Source organism: Cyanistes caeruleus, chromosome 2 (assembly GCF_971803275.1).
Source record: "Cyanistes caeruleus chromosome 2, bCyaCae1.hap1.1, whole genome shotgun sequence".
Classification (NCBI taxonomy): Eukaryota; Metazoa; Chordata; class Aves; order Passeriformes; family Paridae; genus Cyanistes; species Cyanistes caeruleus.
The window spans coordinates 5,396,803-5,412,888 of record NC_141702.1 but is presented as its reverse complement, the minus strand read 5'-3'; the positions used below and the strand labels follow the sequence as shown (position 1 = coordinate 5,412,888).

The following is a 16,086-nucleotide window of genomic DNA, read 5'->3' as shown; positions in this document are numbered from 1 at the left end:
GATAAATAGAAAGATAGATTGAATTAAAGTTAAGCAGAGTAGGGTTGGTAATAAAGAACTAGGCAAAAATGCTATTGTGAGGAACAGGAAAAGGTGAACAGGGAAATACAATAAGAGAAAAATGAAAATTATTCAGTTTATTGGGGAATATCTTGTAGTTTCTAAGAACTGAGTTAATAGTGGTGCACCTTTTAGAAAGCTGAGAAGGAAGTAATAATGAAAAAGCAAAGAACTAGATCAACTAGTTCAACTAGATATTATATAAGATTTATTTCTTAGTCTGTGTGAGGTTGTAGCCTCACATACATAGTTACTGGTGAAATGGCCAGCTAAGATCTGTAGCTGGTTTTCAAAATCTCATCATTAGAGTTTATTTTGTAGAAATGTTAGATATTATATTACTATTATGCAATAATATATAATAACCAATGGCAAAATATACCAACTAGTATGTATGTATTTTACTAAAATTGGTTGTCATGAAAAAACAGTGGTCCAGTATAAATTAAATATAGACTAGCCCAGATGGTCCCATACCTTGTCTAAAACTAAAAGCGAAGGGAAATTGACAAAAAGGATTTTATTTCTTTTTTGTGACAAGCTCCATGTATGTTTGGGTTCTTATTTATTTTGAAGTTTACTTTTGAAATAAGATAACTCTGTGGTTTGGGAAAGCAGTGGATGAGATGAAAAAATGTCTCAAATACCCATTAAAAACTCTTAAAAAGTCACACTTGTATTCAAGACTTGAGTGTTAGAATAGCTCCAGTATCCAAAAAATATTGGGATTTATCAACATTTTGAGTACAGCTAGGGTGATGAACTTCTAGGCAAAATATGGGGCAACAGGCCAGTTCTCTCCCCAATGGCTGTTTTCAAGACCTACCTATGAATGTGTGTGTGTGACTATGTCCCAGTGTCCAAGAAATAGATCTTAGCCCCACTGAAGTGCCTCAGATTCTTCTTCCCTAAAAATCATGACCTTGTGTTAGAAAGAATTTTTCTTCCCACCCATGAGGGTTTGAGGGAGAAGATGTTGACCCCAGCAGCTGCTGCAGGATGATCATCTGCAGTAATTTCTACTCATTTAATTTATTTTCTCCATCTCATCATTTTAGCGTCTGAAACCTAGTCTGGCTTCTCTTGGACACTTATTCCAGGGTTTTTGTGCCATACACTGGTGAAGCAGGGAGCTGAAGAGTCAAAATGCTCCCCATCAATGGGCTGCAGTGGAGTGTATTCGTGCCCTGACAATGAAAATCAGCTTCTCCCTTGGCAGTACGTGCTGCTGGAGGCTTCTGTGCGGTGTCATTTACAGCCGTGTTGTCTTTGTAGATTCCTGCTACGATGTGAGAACACTGATGAGTGGAGGGGGAAGGGACCAACCTTTCCTTTACCATATGGGAAACATCTGTAATGGGCAGCAGGGCTCTCTCTAAAGAAATGTGTTGTCATTTCATAGTTTCTTCAAAGTGTTACATAGACAAAAGGTATCAACTTGAATTTTTACCAGCCTTGGCTGTCCCAGCCCTTGGAGCCAGGCATTCACCGTAATGCCAAAGTATTATTTTAAATGAGACAGTCAGTAATGTTTTAAACTGTCTCACCCCAAAAAAATGTAACATCCACTGGAAAAGTACAGAGTAGTCAAAGTGCTCCAAAAATAAAACAAAAGAAACAATATCATGGCCTTTTATTGTGGCCCCTTAACTCTAGTCCTCTGAGAGTAGTGCTGATTGATGTCAGTGATGCAACCTAAAAATTAATGTCAATTACCCAAAACAAAATGCACAAAAGTGATTTCAGGGTCTGATTTCAGTCCACAAAAGCCAGGAGATTCAGAGCTACTGGAGAGATGAAAACCTGGATTTCACATTCCCATCTTACCAATAGCCATTCTTCTGGGGGGAAAAGGAGAAACAAAGGAAAAAGGAATTACACCAGTACAATAAATAATGTGCTGGAGACAACAGCTCTGTCTTTGCTGAAGCCTGGATCCACTGGGTCCCATTACATTTAAATCCAGGAACTTCAGTGTGTTCTAGGCTTGGGGCTCACTTACTCCCTACCACCTTTCTGCTTTTTTAAAATATAAACACTTTTATTGTTTTAGTTAACAATAACATTTAATGAGATCTAACTAACTCTTCATTTAAAGTAATTATTTAGTATTCTTTCATTTCCAGCCACTGGAAGTGGGGATGGTGCTGTCAGCATGATTAGCCCATGTTATCTATTTGATGCAATAATTACACATCCAAACGGGGTCAACCCCGCACTCTCTGATAAATGAACATGCAGTAATCGAGATGTTCTGGTGTCAGCATGCACACAAATCAAAATGTTCTAACATCAAAGGAGTATGTATGAAAAAACTTCCACACAGGATTTAAATATTCCTCGATGTTATTAAAAAAATATGGGCTGTGATATCATGAAAAGCCCATGGTGGGGTTACAAGCGAGTAATTCATCTCCCTATTCCTAAACCCATATATAGTGACTGAACAATGGCAATCAGCCAGAAGAATCTCATGGCCTGGCCAGTTCGTTTTCAGACAAGTATCACTTTTATAGATGTGTATATAAATGTGTGTCTGCTCTTAAACTGGACACAAGAGAAAAAGATGAGATGTGGTAAAGAAAAGAGAGTTTGATGTGATGGCTCAAACCACTGAGATATTGTTGATGGCATTGGTCTGTCCTTGCATTTCAAAATAAATTTCATTTAAGTATCATGTGCCATAGGAAGTGACATAGGAAATTAGGTCTGTGGAGGGGATCTATAGCATGGAGGTTCTTAGTCTGTTGAGTTATTTCATTTGCTTCACAAAGTTAATATTATTTGCCCACCCCCAACCACAAACAATCAGTCAGCAACTACCAAAAGGAATTTTTAGTCACTTCTAGGAAGAACATCTTGGAATCCTGTTATTCTCAGCACCCATCCAGTGTCCCTGGGATGACCCATTTGATCAAGATGTTCAGCAGGTAAGAAACAGATGGACAGAAAGACATTTTGAAAGATTCAAGATAACTTGAGCCATAGATTAGAGAGACTTGAAGTCTATGTCCACTTGTGAACCAGCTTTTCCAACATATGATTGTGGATATGATGCCATTTAAAAAATATAATGTAACAAAAAACCTTCACTTCCTTGGGATCCCAAGTTCCTTGGTGCATTCTTACAGCCCAGAACTTGCCCGCAGCTCTCTGAGAGTGCAATGAGGGCTCTCCTCTGTCCTGCAGTAAGAAATGCTGGGGAGAGCAGAACCAGGCCCTGAAGCTTGAGTGGTGGCCAGGAGGGGACTGCTCTCTTCACATGTCTCAACTCATTCCTTTATAAACAAAGCCATCCCCAAGTCCAGCTCCTCATGTGCTCAGCATATTTCAGCAGTGAGATTGAATTGCAGGAGATAGTGAGCAGGATCACCCAGACCCAGTCAGGATCTGGTATTTTTCACAAATCATAGAATCATTTAGGTTGGAAAAGCTCTCTAAGATCATTGAACCCAATCATTAACCCAGCACTGCCAAGCCCAGCACTAAAACCAGTCCCCAACTGCCACATCTACACATTGACCACTTCATTCTTGTTACCTGTTTTTTCCTTCTTCTGTTTGCTTTGCATAAGAAATCAGTCATTCATATTCCTTTCTTTTCCAAATCCTCATGCTTAAATCTGACTTGAATGGGATAAATGTGTCATTACTTTTCCAAGACTGGCCCAATATTTAATGGCTTGTGACTTAAGGGAGAAGCATCCTTCTGTGATTATCACCAATTACTGGTGAAGTGTTAAGTGTTCAAACCAATTAACTGGTCTGCTTTGTATTTTTTACAGGCATATTGCATTCTTTGTATAAGGAGTAGGACATCCTGAATGTAATTAAAGAAAAGCTTTTAATTTCCTAAGTTATAAATGCTTACCATCATCAAAAATCAAATACCTGTATCAATACATGCCTGGATTATTGTTCAAATTAAGGATGGAGCTTTGTTTTGAAGGATAAGCGCATTTGGCTTTCATATTTAGTGAACCATTTCTTAAGTTTGAATTTGATCCTGATTTTCAGAAGTCCAGGAGGGACCAGGAAACCTATTTTGATTCAGGGCTATTTCTAATATAAATGTCATAAAACCTGGTAGTGTATAATAATTTATTCTGCTGCTAAAATATTGGTTTAACTGGTTAAACTGCCTCAGCACTTGGATTTTTTTTCTCTAGCGTGTTGCAGTAATACATGTGAAAGATCGATTGGATGCCATTCTGCAGCCTAATCCTAGGTAATTTATTCTGTTTTACCTGAGAGAAAGGTCCAAATATATGTTTTTCTGGTTTTAATCAGTCCAACCTACAATTGACTCAACTTTTGCCTGAATAAGGAGTGAGTAAAAACTGAGCAAGAGCCTCAAGATTTGGCTTTTATTCATTAACCTCAGGGCAAACTTCATTTTGTGTAATTTTTAAGCTATTAAAATGTTGGTTGGCTTCCATCTGAGCTCAAATGCCTAATATCACCAAATAATTATGTGTAGATGATGAAATGAAAAAGCAGGGATGTAGTCTCCAAATGTGTTTCAGTCTGGGTGGCTGAAATGGCTCATAACATTCAATGCATGAAAATGGGGTGGATTGAATAAATTAGCAGAATCACAAAAGGAAACCACTATAGGAAATAGTTTTACACGTGTAATCACTGAAATACTCTAGTGAATGTGTCAATCTGTACTAAATAAATATATTTGTTTATAGACATGTTCTGTATTAGCTTCCACTCTTTCACAGCACTTTGCCAAACAAAATCCCACTAGAAGTAGGATGTTCGCACCCGAGTAGGAGTTTCTTGGATAAATATTTTTTCTATATTGAGACCAAAACCACTTCTACAAATTTCAGACTTTGATTGAAATAGTATATTTCTTTTGCCTCTTTTTTTTTTTCCTCTTTTTTTTTTTTTTTTTTTCTCCCCCCTCTTCCCATCTCTTTCACTGGCAACCACTGATGCATTACCTTAATTCCTCTTACCTCCCACTGCTCCGGTGCGCCGGCGCCCCTCTGCAGACAGAGCACATCAGTCAGGGCTGAGCAGGGTGAGAAGTGGCTGTACCCCAGTGCTGCCACCAGCCTGAGAAAATTCCTCTCTTCACAGACCCGAGCTGTTGGTTGGGCTCTTGTTTCCCCACTGAAAAGCTCTGTTGAATCAGGGAGCAGAGGTGCTGTGCCCTCTGCAGAGAGCGTTTTCAAGATGCTTTCAGGAGGTGAGGGAGAAGTGTGTTGAAAAATGTCATTAGATGCTGCTTTTCATTACAATTTCAACAGTTTTAAGGGAAAAATGTAGGTGAACTATCTTGGTTTCACAAATAATTTAATTTCAAAGTAATACCCCCTCCTCCTATGCAATAGCTGCCAATTTCAGCATCCTTTTCTATATATCTGGTATTTTAGCCATTACAATGGAAGATATAATGCAATGAAAATAATAATTATGGCATAGTATACAATATGTTCAAACTATCATGTATTAGCTCTGTAATCAAGCAATCCTCAAAAAAAGGTTTTCAGTGAGTGATAGTATTTCTGTTTCAAAGGCAGGGGAAATGGAAGCACTGAGGCACTAAGTGGTTTGTCTGAGGCCACACAGCAAGTAAGTGTCAGAGCTGGGAGCAGAGCCCAGCCCTGGCTCCTACCCTTGTACTCAGACGACTGTACCACACCATATTGTTTCCAAATAAATTTGCTCTTTAGGTCCTATGCTGAGGTCATGAGCAGTGGTGACACAGAGGGGAAATTTAACCTCTTCTGTCACTTCCTGCAGAAAAAACCCTGAGCTTCTACAGCAGAAGAAAACCTTAAAAAGTCAAATAAAGTTATCCCTGGAGACAGGGAGCCATCCAGGTTGTTTGGTGCTGAATTGCTCTCAGGCTGAATGAGATTTTTATTGTTAGTGGTATATTTTCACGTGGGAGTGCTGTGACTGTGCAGTGCCCTGAGTCATCAACCAGAGGTTTCAGTGTCTAATCATACCTAAAGTCTCAAGACTTACAGCTTTAATTTAATTTTCAGATATAATAAAGTTCCATGTGTACATTATTGTTGCCATGCAGAGAAAGCAGTGAGCTGAGGCACATCAGGAAGGGAGAGTTTGATCCTTGAACAACTCCAGGTGTTTTGACCAGTGAGGTAGTAAAAATACAAGTGAACTAATTGCACTGCTCACAAGGAGATCAGGGACACTCAGGAACCACTGCCTTTCCAGTTGGTGAGGGGATTAAGCTTTACCAATCATTCTGGATTCCAACAGGTCATATCCATCAAGGTCTGATGCTTGATGGAGACCTGCTGTGTACTTTGTCAGCAGTGTGTCCTGGGCAGACAGTTACGGGCCATTAGACCCAAGGCAAGAGGAACTTGCTGGTGGATTTCAACTTTCTCCACAGGAAAGGCAGCTAATGCTGTCCAGGGAAGAAGTGATGGAGCCCTGCTACAGGTTTTGCAGCCTGGGGGAAGGCATTCCTCTCCCTGACTGTGAATGGAGCGTGTGGTTGAAGTAGGGCTCAGAACAGGAATTTCTATCACAGTGCAAAGCAGCGTCATCTTTCCTCTGACAATTAAAAAGAGATTCTTGCTCTCAGACAAATAAAGTCCATTAAAGCTGGTGGCAGTGATGGGAAAGACTTTGTGAAAATATGTTTGTTTTACAAAGCTGGCTGCCAAGTATTGTTTTATAGTTCCGTTTTTTCCTTCTTTCTCCACTGTTTACAGTACCCTCTGAGAGACTTAAAATGATCCCTCTCTCCCCACCAATTTTGTTCCTTTTTTCTCTTGGCAGACACTGGTACCCCACTCCCACACCCCAGTTCTTGCTGCAACAGAAGCCATGGTCCTTTTGCCTTGTTTTTTCTTTTTTACAATACCAGCCCAGCCCTGAGAGCAGCATTTTCTGGTTAACTGCAGCACTGCAATTTTGGCCAAATACACTGGAGGACAGTATACACAGAGAGCAGTACAAGCCCTACATTTTGTTCTCCATCCAGTAGTGGTACTACACAGGGTGTCTGAAAATATTTGGTCCTTGTTTTCCAGTGATCCTACATTTCCATCAGCCTTGGGAATGTCATTTATCCCAGAAGCAGAGAACAACAATAAAAAATTTGGATAGTTGAGATATAGAATATGTTCTTTAACAGACTTGGATGCTATGTCCTGTATATGTCCCATTCCCATACACAGCAGCCCAGTTTTACAAAATTATTTAAGAAGTTTATGCCACTGGAAGGTAAAAGGTCAACCAAAGCCCAGAGCTGACTTTGCTGGGAAGCATTTTGTTGGTTTATTGGAGTAGTGCTTTTATCAGTGCATGATGTTTGTGGATACCTACATGAAGTGGTGTGATCTCCAGCCCCTTCCTGAGAGCAGGTACTCTGGTATGGACACTGTGGCTGTCCTTGGTGTCTCAGCAGGCTGAGGACTCAGGGAACAGACCTCAGGAATGCAGCTCTTGGCGTTCCTTCCACCTAACTGAGGTTTCCTGGGATCTAGCATGAGCACCAATGTGGTTGTGCTTCCAGAGGGACTGTTACGGTACGGATAAAAGGATGCTGTAGCTCTCAGCACATTGGTCTGGCCTCATCATAAATGAAATCCACAAGATCTCATGGCTACAGCAGGGCAGATCAGCCAGAGCATCATACAAGTAAGTCTGTAACGTGCTAAACCTGGGTGTCCATAGATACATATTTGGGGTGTGTTATTCATTACTGACCATGTACAAGACATTACGTACATGAAGCGCTCCCGCATCCTTTGAGTAATATCAGACATCTGTGCTTTGGCTACTGATTAAAGATGGGTTTGTGGAATCAGAGCATTCAGTGCTATTGTTTTAAATTGGAGGGAGAATTATCCATTATATTTCTTTTGTAACATGGATGCACTTTTAATAAATAGACTTTATATCCACATGAATTTATTTAAACTTAAACAGAAGCAACTAATTCTAAACAACACATGGATTTTCTTTTTCAAACAATGTTGCTTATACTTTGCCTCATAAACTAATTATTATTTTAATCTCTAAATAAGCTGACACTTCTTTGCATGTGGTTTGTCTGTTCAGGCTGGGAAAAATTAGAGAAGTATTAAAGAATTAGGAAGGGGTTTTAATCTAGATGTTTTTATGTACAAAGAGTTATGAATCTGTCCAGGGTGACCTGTTTGATATTATGGCAAGCTAATGAAATTTCAAAGTTAACATTTCCCAAATAAAATGGAAAGAAGAGACAGGGAGAAAAGGAGCAGATTCAAAATTAGAGAATCTTGGTGGTTTATGGGTTCCAGGTTATTTGGAATGGAATGAAAGTTAATGCTACATCCTTTTTTCCATCCTGCCAGCCAGTGTCTGATCCAAGAATGTCTCTTATTTAAAGGGCAGGGCTCCCTCCACTGTTCTTAAATAAAGGAACTCACTGTCTGAGGTCCAACCCTCCCTGATTTTCACAGTTACATTGTAAGACCGCACAAAGAGAATTATTTCATGGAAAGAAGTTTTGCATATGATTCCCCTATCACAAACCTGCTCAAGTCATATGGTTTGATTTACATTTATGCAAATGTCAGAGAATAGAGTAAAATTACCCAAGGCGGAAAGGACCGTGGCATGTCACAAACAAGATGTGCCTATTTGCATTTATGTTTGCTAATGAAGTTCAGCCAGGTCTTGCTCTTTGATTTGGATGTCTCTGTCTGCCATTCCACTTTATGAGCTGTAATTAAACCACTTGCCCACACACATACAAGAGGACACCAAGAAAGGGAAACTTCAAGTTTTATAAATGCTGTTCTGTAACTGACTTATACAGGGTTTATAATTCAGGATCTAATGTCTCTAAGTGATACAACAGGCCTGCAGTGTGACATTGTGCTTAACTTTAATGCAAGGAGAACTGCAAGCTTAAACCAGTGTAGGATTTGGCCCAATAAACTTTGGTGTCTCAGGTGCCCGCTGGAGATGTTTTACCCCAGACTTTCCAAATTTTATCCCAAATAAAAATTAAGCCTCAGCCCACTCAAAAATCACAGCTGTTTCTTTCTCCTGCCAAAATTATTCTTTCTCATCATGCTACAGCTGTGAAATTATGCACTAGTGTAAATTGTTAACTGGAAACCATGTCTAGCTGAGGTGCCTGTTCAGAAGGCTTGGTATTCTAATCTACTCTGTTCTCTCATTGAGGAGTACTTAAACATTTTCATGTTTGGCTGGGACTTGTTTCTGTAAATGGTAGAATCACAGTCTGGGTTGGAAGGGATGTTAAAGATCGTGCAGTTCCCACCCCCCACCATGGGCAGGGACACCTTCCACTGTCCCAGGTTTCTCCAAGCCCCATCCAACCTGGCCTTGGACACTTTCAGGGATGGAGCAACCACAGCTTCTCTGGGCAATCCGTGCCAGGCCTCACCATCCTCAGAGGGAACAATGTCTTCCTAATATCCAATCTAAGCCTACTCTCTTTCAGTTTAAACCCATTCTCCTTGTCCTAAACTGCTAATGAACACAGTTATCTGTCCTTTAAATTGTCCTATGAACTCTTCAGTAAGCTGTCCCATTTCGTGGGACCTACTGTGAGGACAGGAATTTTGCTGCCCTTTTCTTGGAGTAGTTCTTTTTGGTCCTTCATAATGGCACTGCCGTGGGCTACCACTGCCAGAGAGAATGGTACTGGGAACAAAGGGAGTAGAAAATGGATGTTTTTCATTAAATTTGAGGATTTGCTTGGCCAAGTTGCCTTGTGTCATGCTGGCTTTTTAAGCTGTTAGTTTTTCCTTCTTTCACCAAACTAAGGGCAAAACAAGATACTGGTTTTAGGTGACTGACAGCAGTGAACACTGCCTATCTTTCCTGCTTCATTGTGCCTCCTTTCAGATTGTTGGAAAAAAGCCTGCCTTCACTGATTAAATAATGATAGTGTTTCCAGAGAGGATCCTGTGTCAGAATCCAATGTGCTTTGACAACTTGAAGGAGCAACATTTTCAAGGGAGCATTCCTATATAGAGGATGCCTGAGAAGACTCTTCACGAGATGCCTTCATGGAGTAGACTCGTAGAGTGGTTGGGGTTAGAGGAGCTGCTAAAGATCTGGTTCCAACCCCACTGCCATGGGCAGGGATGGACCCACTAGGTCAGGATAGGACTAAAAAATGAGGACTAAGAAGCAAAATCATCACAAATCTTCCCTAAACTGGAGCAGGTGGTAAGAGTGGCCTGGACAAGATGAAGGTCATGTTTCTGCTTTCACATTGTCACAGCCTGTGCATCCTCTGTCTCTGGTTGGCAGCAATCTCTCCTTCTACCTTCAAGGAGGTCAAAGAAAAGGAAGAAAAAGCTTGTCATAGGATACCAAGGAGCAGGAAGTGTTTCTATGGGAGCTAGATTAGCCAGATAATGTTAGATCACCTTTTCAGGGTGTGGAAGCCATTCTGTATAATTTGGGCCAGGTTAGTGATTCCCCATGCCTGAAAGGTGGTCCCTTTACCACCCCTGCACATACTGGGTACAGCAAGAGGCTGACAGAGCTTCAGCCATAGCAGAGACTCAGCCCACAGCAGGAAAAGTCAAAACACAGCCTGGTAGTAAATTTTAAGAGAGAACACACAGAAAATTTGGATTCAGTAGACACTTTTCCAGAAAGGGCTCCAGGAGCCAGGAGTCCATAGACTCATGTTATCTCTTGACAGCAAGACATATCCAGCAAAATGGATACAGCTATTTTAATCCCACATCAAGAGCCTGCATCATCCTCTATCTGTAATTCTGAGCCAAATAATCATATTAAAAAAAAAAAATAAAATTAAATGTGGATGCTGCCAAAGTGGCATAAAGCACCCAGAAGTGTCATCCAAACCCTCTAAATTATCTCCAACCACATTAAATGTCTGCCACATACATCTAAACTCTTGCAAGGGCACATACACATGTGAATTTTATGAAAAACATCTTGCTCTTTCTCTTCATGATTCTTGGCATGTAAAGATCTGCCTTTCAGTATCACAAATTCAGCTGTATAGATCTTAAAAGATATCTGGTATAACTCAGAAAAATGGGATGTCTGTAAAATACTTTTGCTCTGCATAAAAAGTATTTTGGAGGTTAACCTTTATTATCTAGGAATGTATCAAAATGAGAACGAAGTGTTATCTTGTTATGGAATGGGATGAATCAAACTCCTTCCTCTGAAATACTGATTTTCAAAACAGTTACCTTTATGCTGAGGTTGAAGGTATGGATGGTTTCTGGGTAAAATGTTTCAATTTATGGCTAAATTCCATAGCAAAATATACATATATCAGAACCATTTTGCCTGACTTGGGAAGGAAAAAATGTGTTGTTTTCATTATTGCTGTACTTCATAATGGCTTCAGGAATTTTGTTGGTCCTTTCCAAAGAAAGTGAACTTCAGGCAGAGATTAAAGCAGAGGAAATTTCAGCCCAAGGGCAAATGTTTCAGAAATTTTAAAGTATGTGAAAGGGGGAATGAGGTAGGAAATAGTTCTCAATCCTAACTATAGCCACACTTGTTATATCACTAAATATAGACCAGTGGGTGTGCCCAACTCTCCAAAGGTGTTATCCTGCCTGCCATGAAACTGGCTTCTGAAATGACCTTTGCAGGGATATAATTGGCTGTACAACACTGCCCATGTTGGAAAATATTACACTTCGTTATTTCCCAGGTGAGCCCAGCCAAGCCCAACTTTGCTTCACAACCAAAATTCCTTCTGCAAAATTCAGCCTTTTATCTTTCATGTAGATCCAGCTTTGTGCTTGGGATCATTTGTCTCCAAGCAAACTGCACAGTAGTCCTGAATATTTTGTTTTATGTGTTAAAGGTTGTTGCTTGGGTTATAAAGCCTTGTGAAACTATCAGGGTCAAGCAGCTAAAAACATTACTTTTGCATTGACTTCCAAATGCCAGCCATAATGGTTTGGGCAAGCTGAACATCCAAACTGCCTTGGACTTTCTGTTTGTGGTTGTGGTAATATATTGGATTCTTTCAAAATTATTGGCTAGTCTGTTTTGGGCATTTCATGTTTGGGTATAGAGTCTGTGGATTTATTTTGTGTTTTGTTTCTGGTGATACTGTCATGTCTTGGCTGTATATCCCAGAGCTGATGTTCTGCTCTTCAGCTTTAATGCCATATGCTGCTAGATCTTCAGACTGAAGTGTGGTGTTAATGTAAAGGCTGCTGTAATGAACATCTTGTACATATTTCCTTTTGCATATTCACTGTCTGTAAAACGTCTCTCTGAATACATCCTTACTGCTTTGAAATTATTTCTTTACAGTTCAGTATAAATGCTATTTATACCCAAAGTTGTTTGAGGTTATCCTTTGCTCCTAATGTTACTCTAGTTAAAAAGAGGAGAAATTGATCTGGCTGAAATTAATTAGGAAATTGGTAGAGCCACTAAAAATGGTGGTTATATATGGCACTTCCTACGTGCTTCAACTGAAGAGGTACAAAATAAATCTGATGAAGCACTAACTGTAATGAAATAGATGACTACATTTTTGTTTTTAAAACAGGATGGCTGCTGAAGGTGAACCAAATAAAGCAAAACTATTTAAAATTCTTTGCTTTTTTTAAAGATAATGTTAATAGAAAAAGAAAGTATTTTTAAACTGAGAATATCTCCTTACATTATAGGGTTTTCAGTGACATTAAAAGGTATAGTTTCCTATATTGATTCAGAAAAAGCTGTTAAAAATACATGAAAGGTATTTTAGGCAGTCAGTGTCACAGGATCTTTTAAAATTATTTTCTCAAGTGCCACTTAACTCCTGTGCTTCTTTACCATTGTAAACACATCATCCCAGGTTACAATATATGGGATATCAAATTATTTCCTACTGACCAGAGAGTCTTTAATATTCATTTGGGTTTGGAGTGGTGGGGATTATACCAGTGTCTGTTTACATAACTTTAGACTCAGACTATAGATTAAGCTTGGAAAACTGAAATTATTCAACAATTTATAGAGTATTCAGGCAATTTAGAAATGATTCTTGAACATGGTGAATAGTGCCTCTAAAGGACAAACAGGTTCAGCATAATGGTGTCTTTTTGGCCTCCTCTATTTTGCAGGCAGTTAACAAAGGAGGATGTTACATTTTTGCCTATCTCTTGCTCTCCTGAAATAGAGTCACTAACCACTTGTTAACCACACTGATTTTTTAATAGACAAAGTGGTTGCTTACAGCTTCCCCACCAGAAATGTTCAGATTAAGAGCACTATTAGATTGCAGCCAGAATAGCCTACAAAACAGGAAGAAAGCCTTGCCTTTCTCTCGGCCTCCTTCCCTTGTTGAAGCTGATGTGATAATTCACTGCAGATTTTCTCTTTCCCTGACAGAGTGCCTACCGCAGGAATGGGATGACTTTTCTCGCCTGCTGATGTGGATGTGGCTGCAGCAACAGGAAAGACAGTATTATATTAAGGTGATTTTCTTTCCCCTCCATGGAAGGAAAAAAAATACAAGCTCCAATGTCTCCATGTACCAGTGAGTGGGCTGGTTTGTTGTGACTATCTGCTGGCTGTCTCTGTCTCTTTTTCCAGCCCCCTCAATCGTTATTCTTGTTTACTAGCTGGAACATTTAGCTAATTAATGGCAGGATGTTTGGGATAGGGTGTAGGTGGACAAGAATGCAACTCAGACAATGCTGAAGTTTGCAGGGGACTTTCTGACTGCCATGTCATTTTTATTTAAGTGTCTGGAAGTCTGTATGTTCTCCAAAAGATGTTTTTTGTAAAGCAGGATGGGGCAGGAAGAGGCCAGATATAGACTGGATTGTGTTGGTTCATTAGGTTGTATAAAGGTTATGTAGTTTTCTTCGCAATTTTTATAAAAACAAAAACTATTTCCCTCTATTTTCTACTAATTTCCACTTGTTTCCCTCAATTAATATGTGTTCATAGAGGATAACCCAGTTCAGTCCAGTGAGGGGATTTTGATGACAGCCATACCAAGTTTGGATGCAAAGATACTCAGAAAAAGTTCAGGTAAACTAAATGTTACCAGTTAGAGACTTGGCTTTTTGCAGACCCAAAGATGGGCTCACACCCAAATTTTCAATATTGGCATCTCCTAAGGTTTGAGCCATCATTGTCCAAAATCAAAGAAAGCCTTTGCAGTGACTTGGCACTGGATTGGATCCCTATTTGGAAAAATACATTCTAAAGTGTTTCAATAACTGTGTCTGTCTCAGTGGTTCTAGGCAAGGGCTTAACGTTGTGTACTTGCTCAGCGTTTGCTGCAGGAAGCAGATGTTGTCCTTGTTGTTGACAAAGGCAGCATTACTGTTGGATTTGCTTAAAGAAGAAACCAGCTCTTTTTCCTTTTTTTTTTTTTTTTTTATATATATATTTTAGCTAAGGTTGTTTGTTTTCAAGATTTTTTTTAATTTTTTTTTTTAAATCTCAGTCCCTGCCTCTATGCTTGTTCCCGTCCCTTTGCTCTTCCAGCCTTTGCTGGCCTCACAAGCACGTTCATTTCTTCCCGTAAAAACCGTACAAATATAGAGCTAACCACGGCGATGCTTGAGCAGGGAAAAGGGCTCCTGCTTCAGCCCCTCACCAGCATCTGCTGGCACGTCCTGCTGGTGTCCCTGTGGTATCCACACATCAGGGGTCTTCTTCATCTGCCCTGAGCTCAGGGTTGGAATCCAACTTAAGCCTCAAGTTAATACAGAGCACTCAAGGGATCAAAGGAGAAAGCAAAGTATTTTATATAGTGCAGCCATCCTCCTCCTCCTCTCTGCTTAGTATGTGAGGTCTTAATTTTTCACTCCTGCTCTGTGCTCCTCTTGTGGTCGTTTTTAGGTGGTTTTGTTGTCCTGCTCTCCTGGACCTGCTTGCAAAAACTTTAAATATATGTGTATTTTTTAAATAAATGGAAAAATTCTCTTTGCAACCAATGTATTGTAAAAGTAAACGTCGTATGTCCAATATTGCTGCCATTTATAAATTGCTTTTATCTTTTATCTGCTTACACTTCTGTTTTCTGGAAATTTTCTGTGTGTAAAGGACTAAAAGTAATGTGTACAATGTATTAAACGAGGGCGGGGGAAGTTTTCTGATGTTCCATTTGTGCTTCTTGAAATATATGATTAAACTTTTCTTTTTATCATCACTCTTTATTTTTGTTGGCATCCTTAATCATGGAAAATTATATGCTTGCTGTAAACATCCAGACTTTTTTAAAAGAACACCAGCATTTATTGTATTTGGTTTCGATCTGCAGGGATACAGACAGAAGAAACCATTTCAGGCACTGGGTAGTGGAATCTAAATTCCTTCTGTTGCTGTCTCTCTCCCAGATTTTACATTTTAAAATATGCATAAGCAGGAAAAATACTGGCACTTATTTTTTACTGGTCTCCTTAAAGTCCCAGAGAATGAAGACTCAACATACATTTCTCTCAGAAATATGACAGATCATGTTTTTGTTGGTCTGCTCTGTGTTTGTCTATCTTGAACAGCCTGACAGGCAATTATTTATAAAATCTGGGTTTGCCCAGTAAACCCATATAATAACCTTTCACTTCTCTGCACAAGTCAGGGAGCTGAATTTAGAGTCAAACAAGGTATGTTGTGTCTCCCTATCTTGGTATAACCCAGTTTATTCTTATTTTGGGAAGTAATCACTTTTTTTCTCTTCTTTAGAGTTTTCTTTAACTCTGCTTAAAACAAAAATGCAACCAGTAATACTTGTGCTGCACTTGGAGTGTTTCTTAGCACCACTTCCCATGCTGCAGAAACAGAGATGTATATTTAGGCCAGTACTACACATTTTTATTATATGTATAAAATTCAGCTTGAGATTCAGTTAATGGCTGCATATGAATAGCTTTACACTTCTGTAATTTCAACTTGAAGATCATTTCTATTCTTAGCCAGGATTTATTGGTACTGAATCAGGTAATGTTGATTATTTCACATTAGTTACCTGAAGAAGGAAAACTTCAGTTTCGGTAGGAATATGACTGTATATCATCTAAGGGACTGTGAGTTTTGCTCTCAGCTCAGT

General features: G+C 39.4%; 1 protein-coding gene across 12 annotated transcripts in view; it reads left to right on the top strand.

The window, feature by feature from the left end:
* Window positions 1-15,189, top strand: part of SUPT3H (SPT3 homolog, SAGA and STAGA complex component) — a 253,337-nt gene extending 238,148 nt beyond the window's left edge. For all 12 annotated transcript variants that reach the window (XM_086875608.1, XM_086875609.1, XM_086875610.1 and 9 more), the window contains one exon: window positions 13,413-15,189. In XM_086875608.1, the coding sequence (XP_086731734.1) occupies window positions 13,413-13,454 (42 nt within the window). In that variant the 3' untranslated portion in view covers window positions 13,455-15,189. The remainder of the gene's footprint in view (window positions 1-13,412) is intronic.
* The last annotated feature ends 897 nt before the right edge of the window (window positions 15,190-16,086 follow it).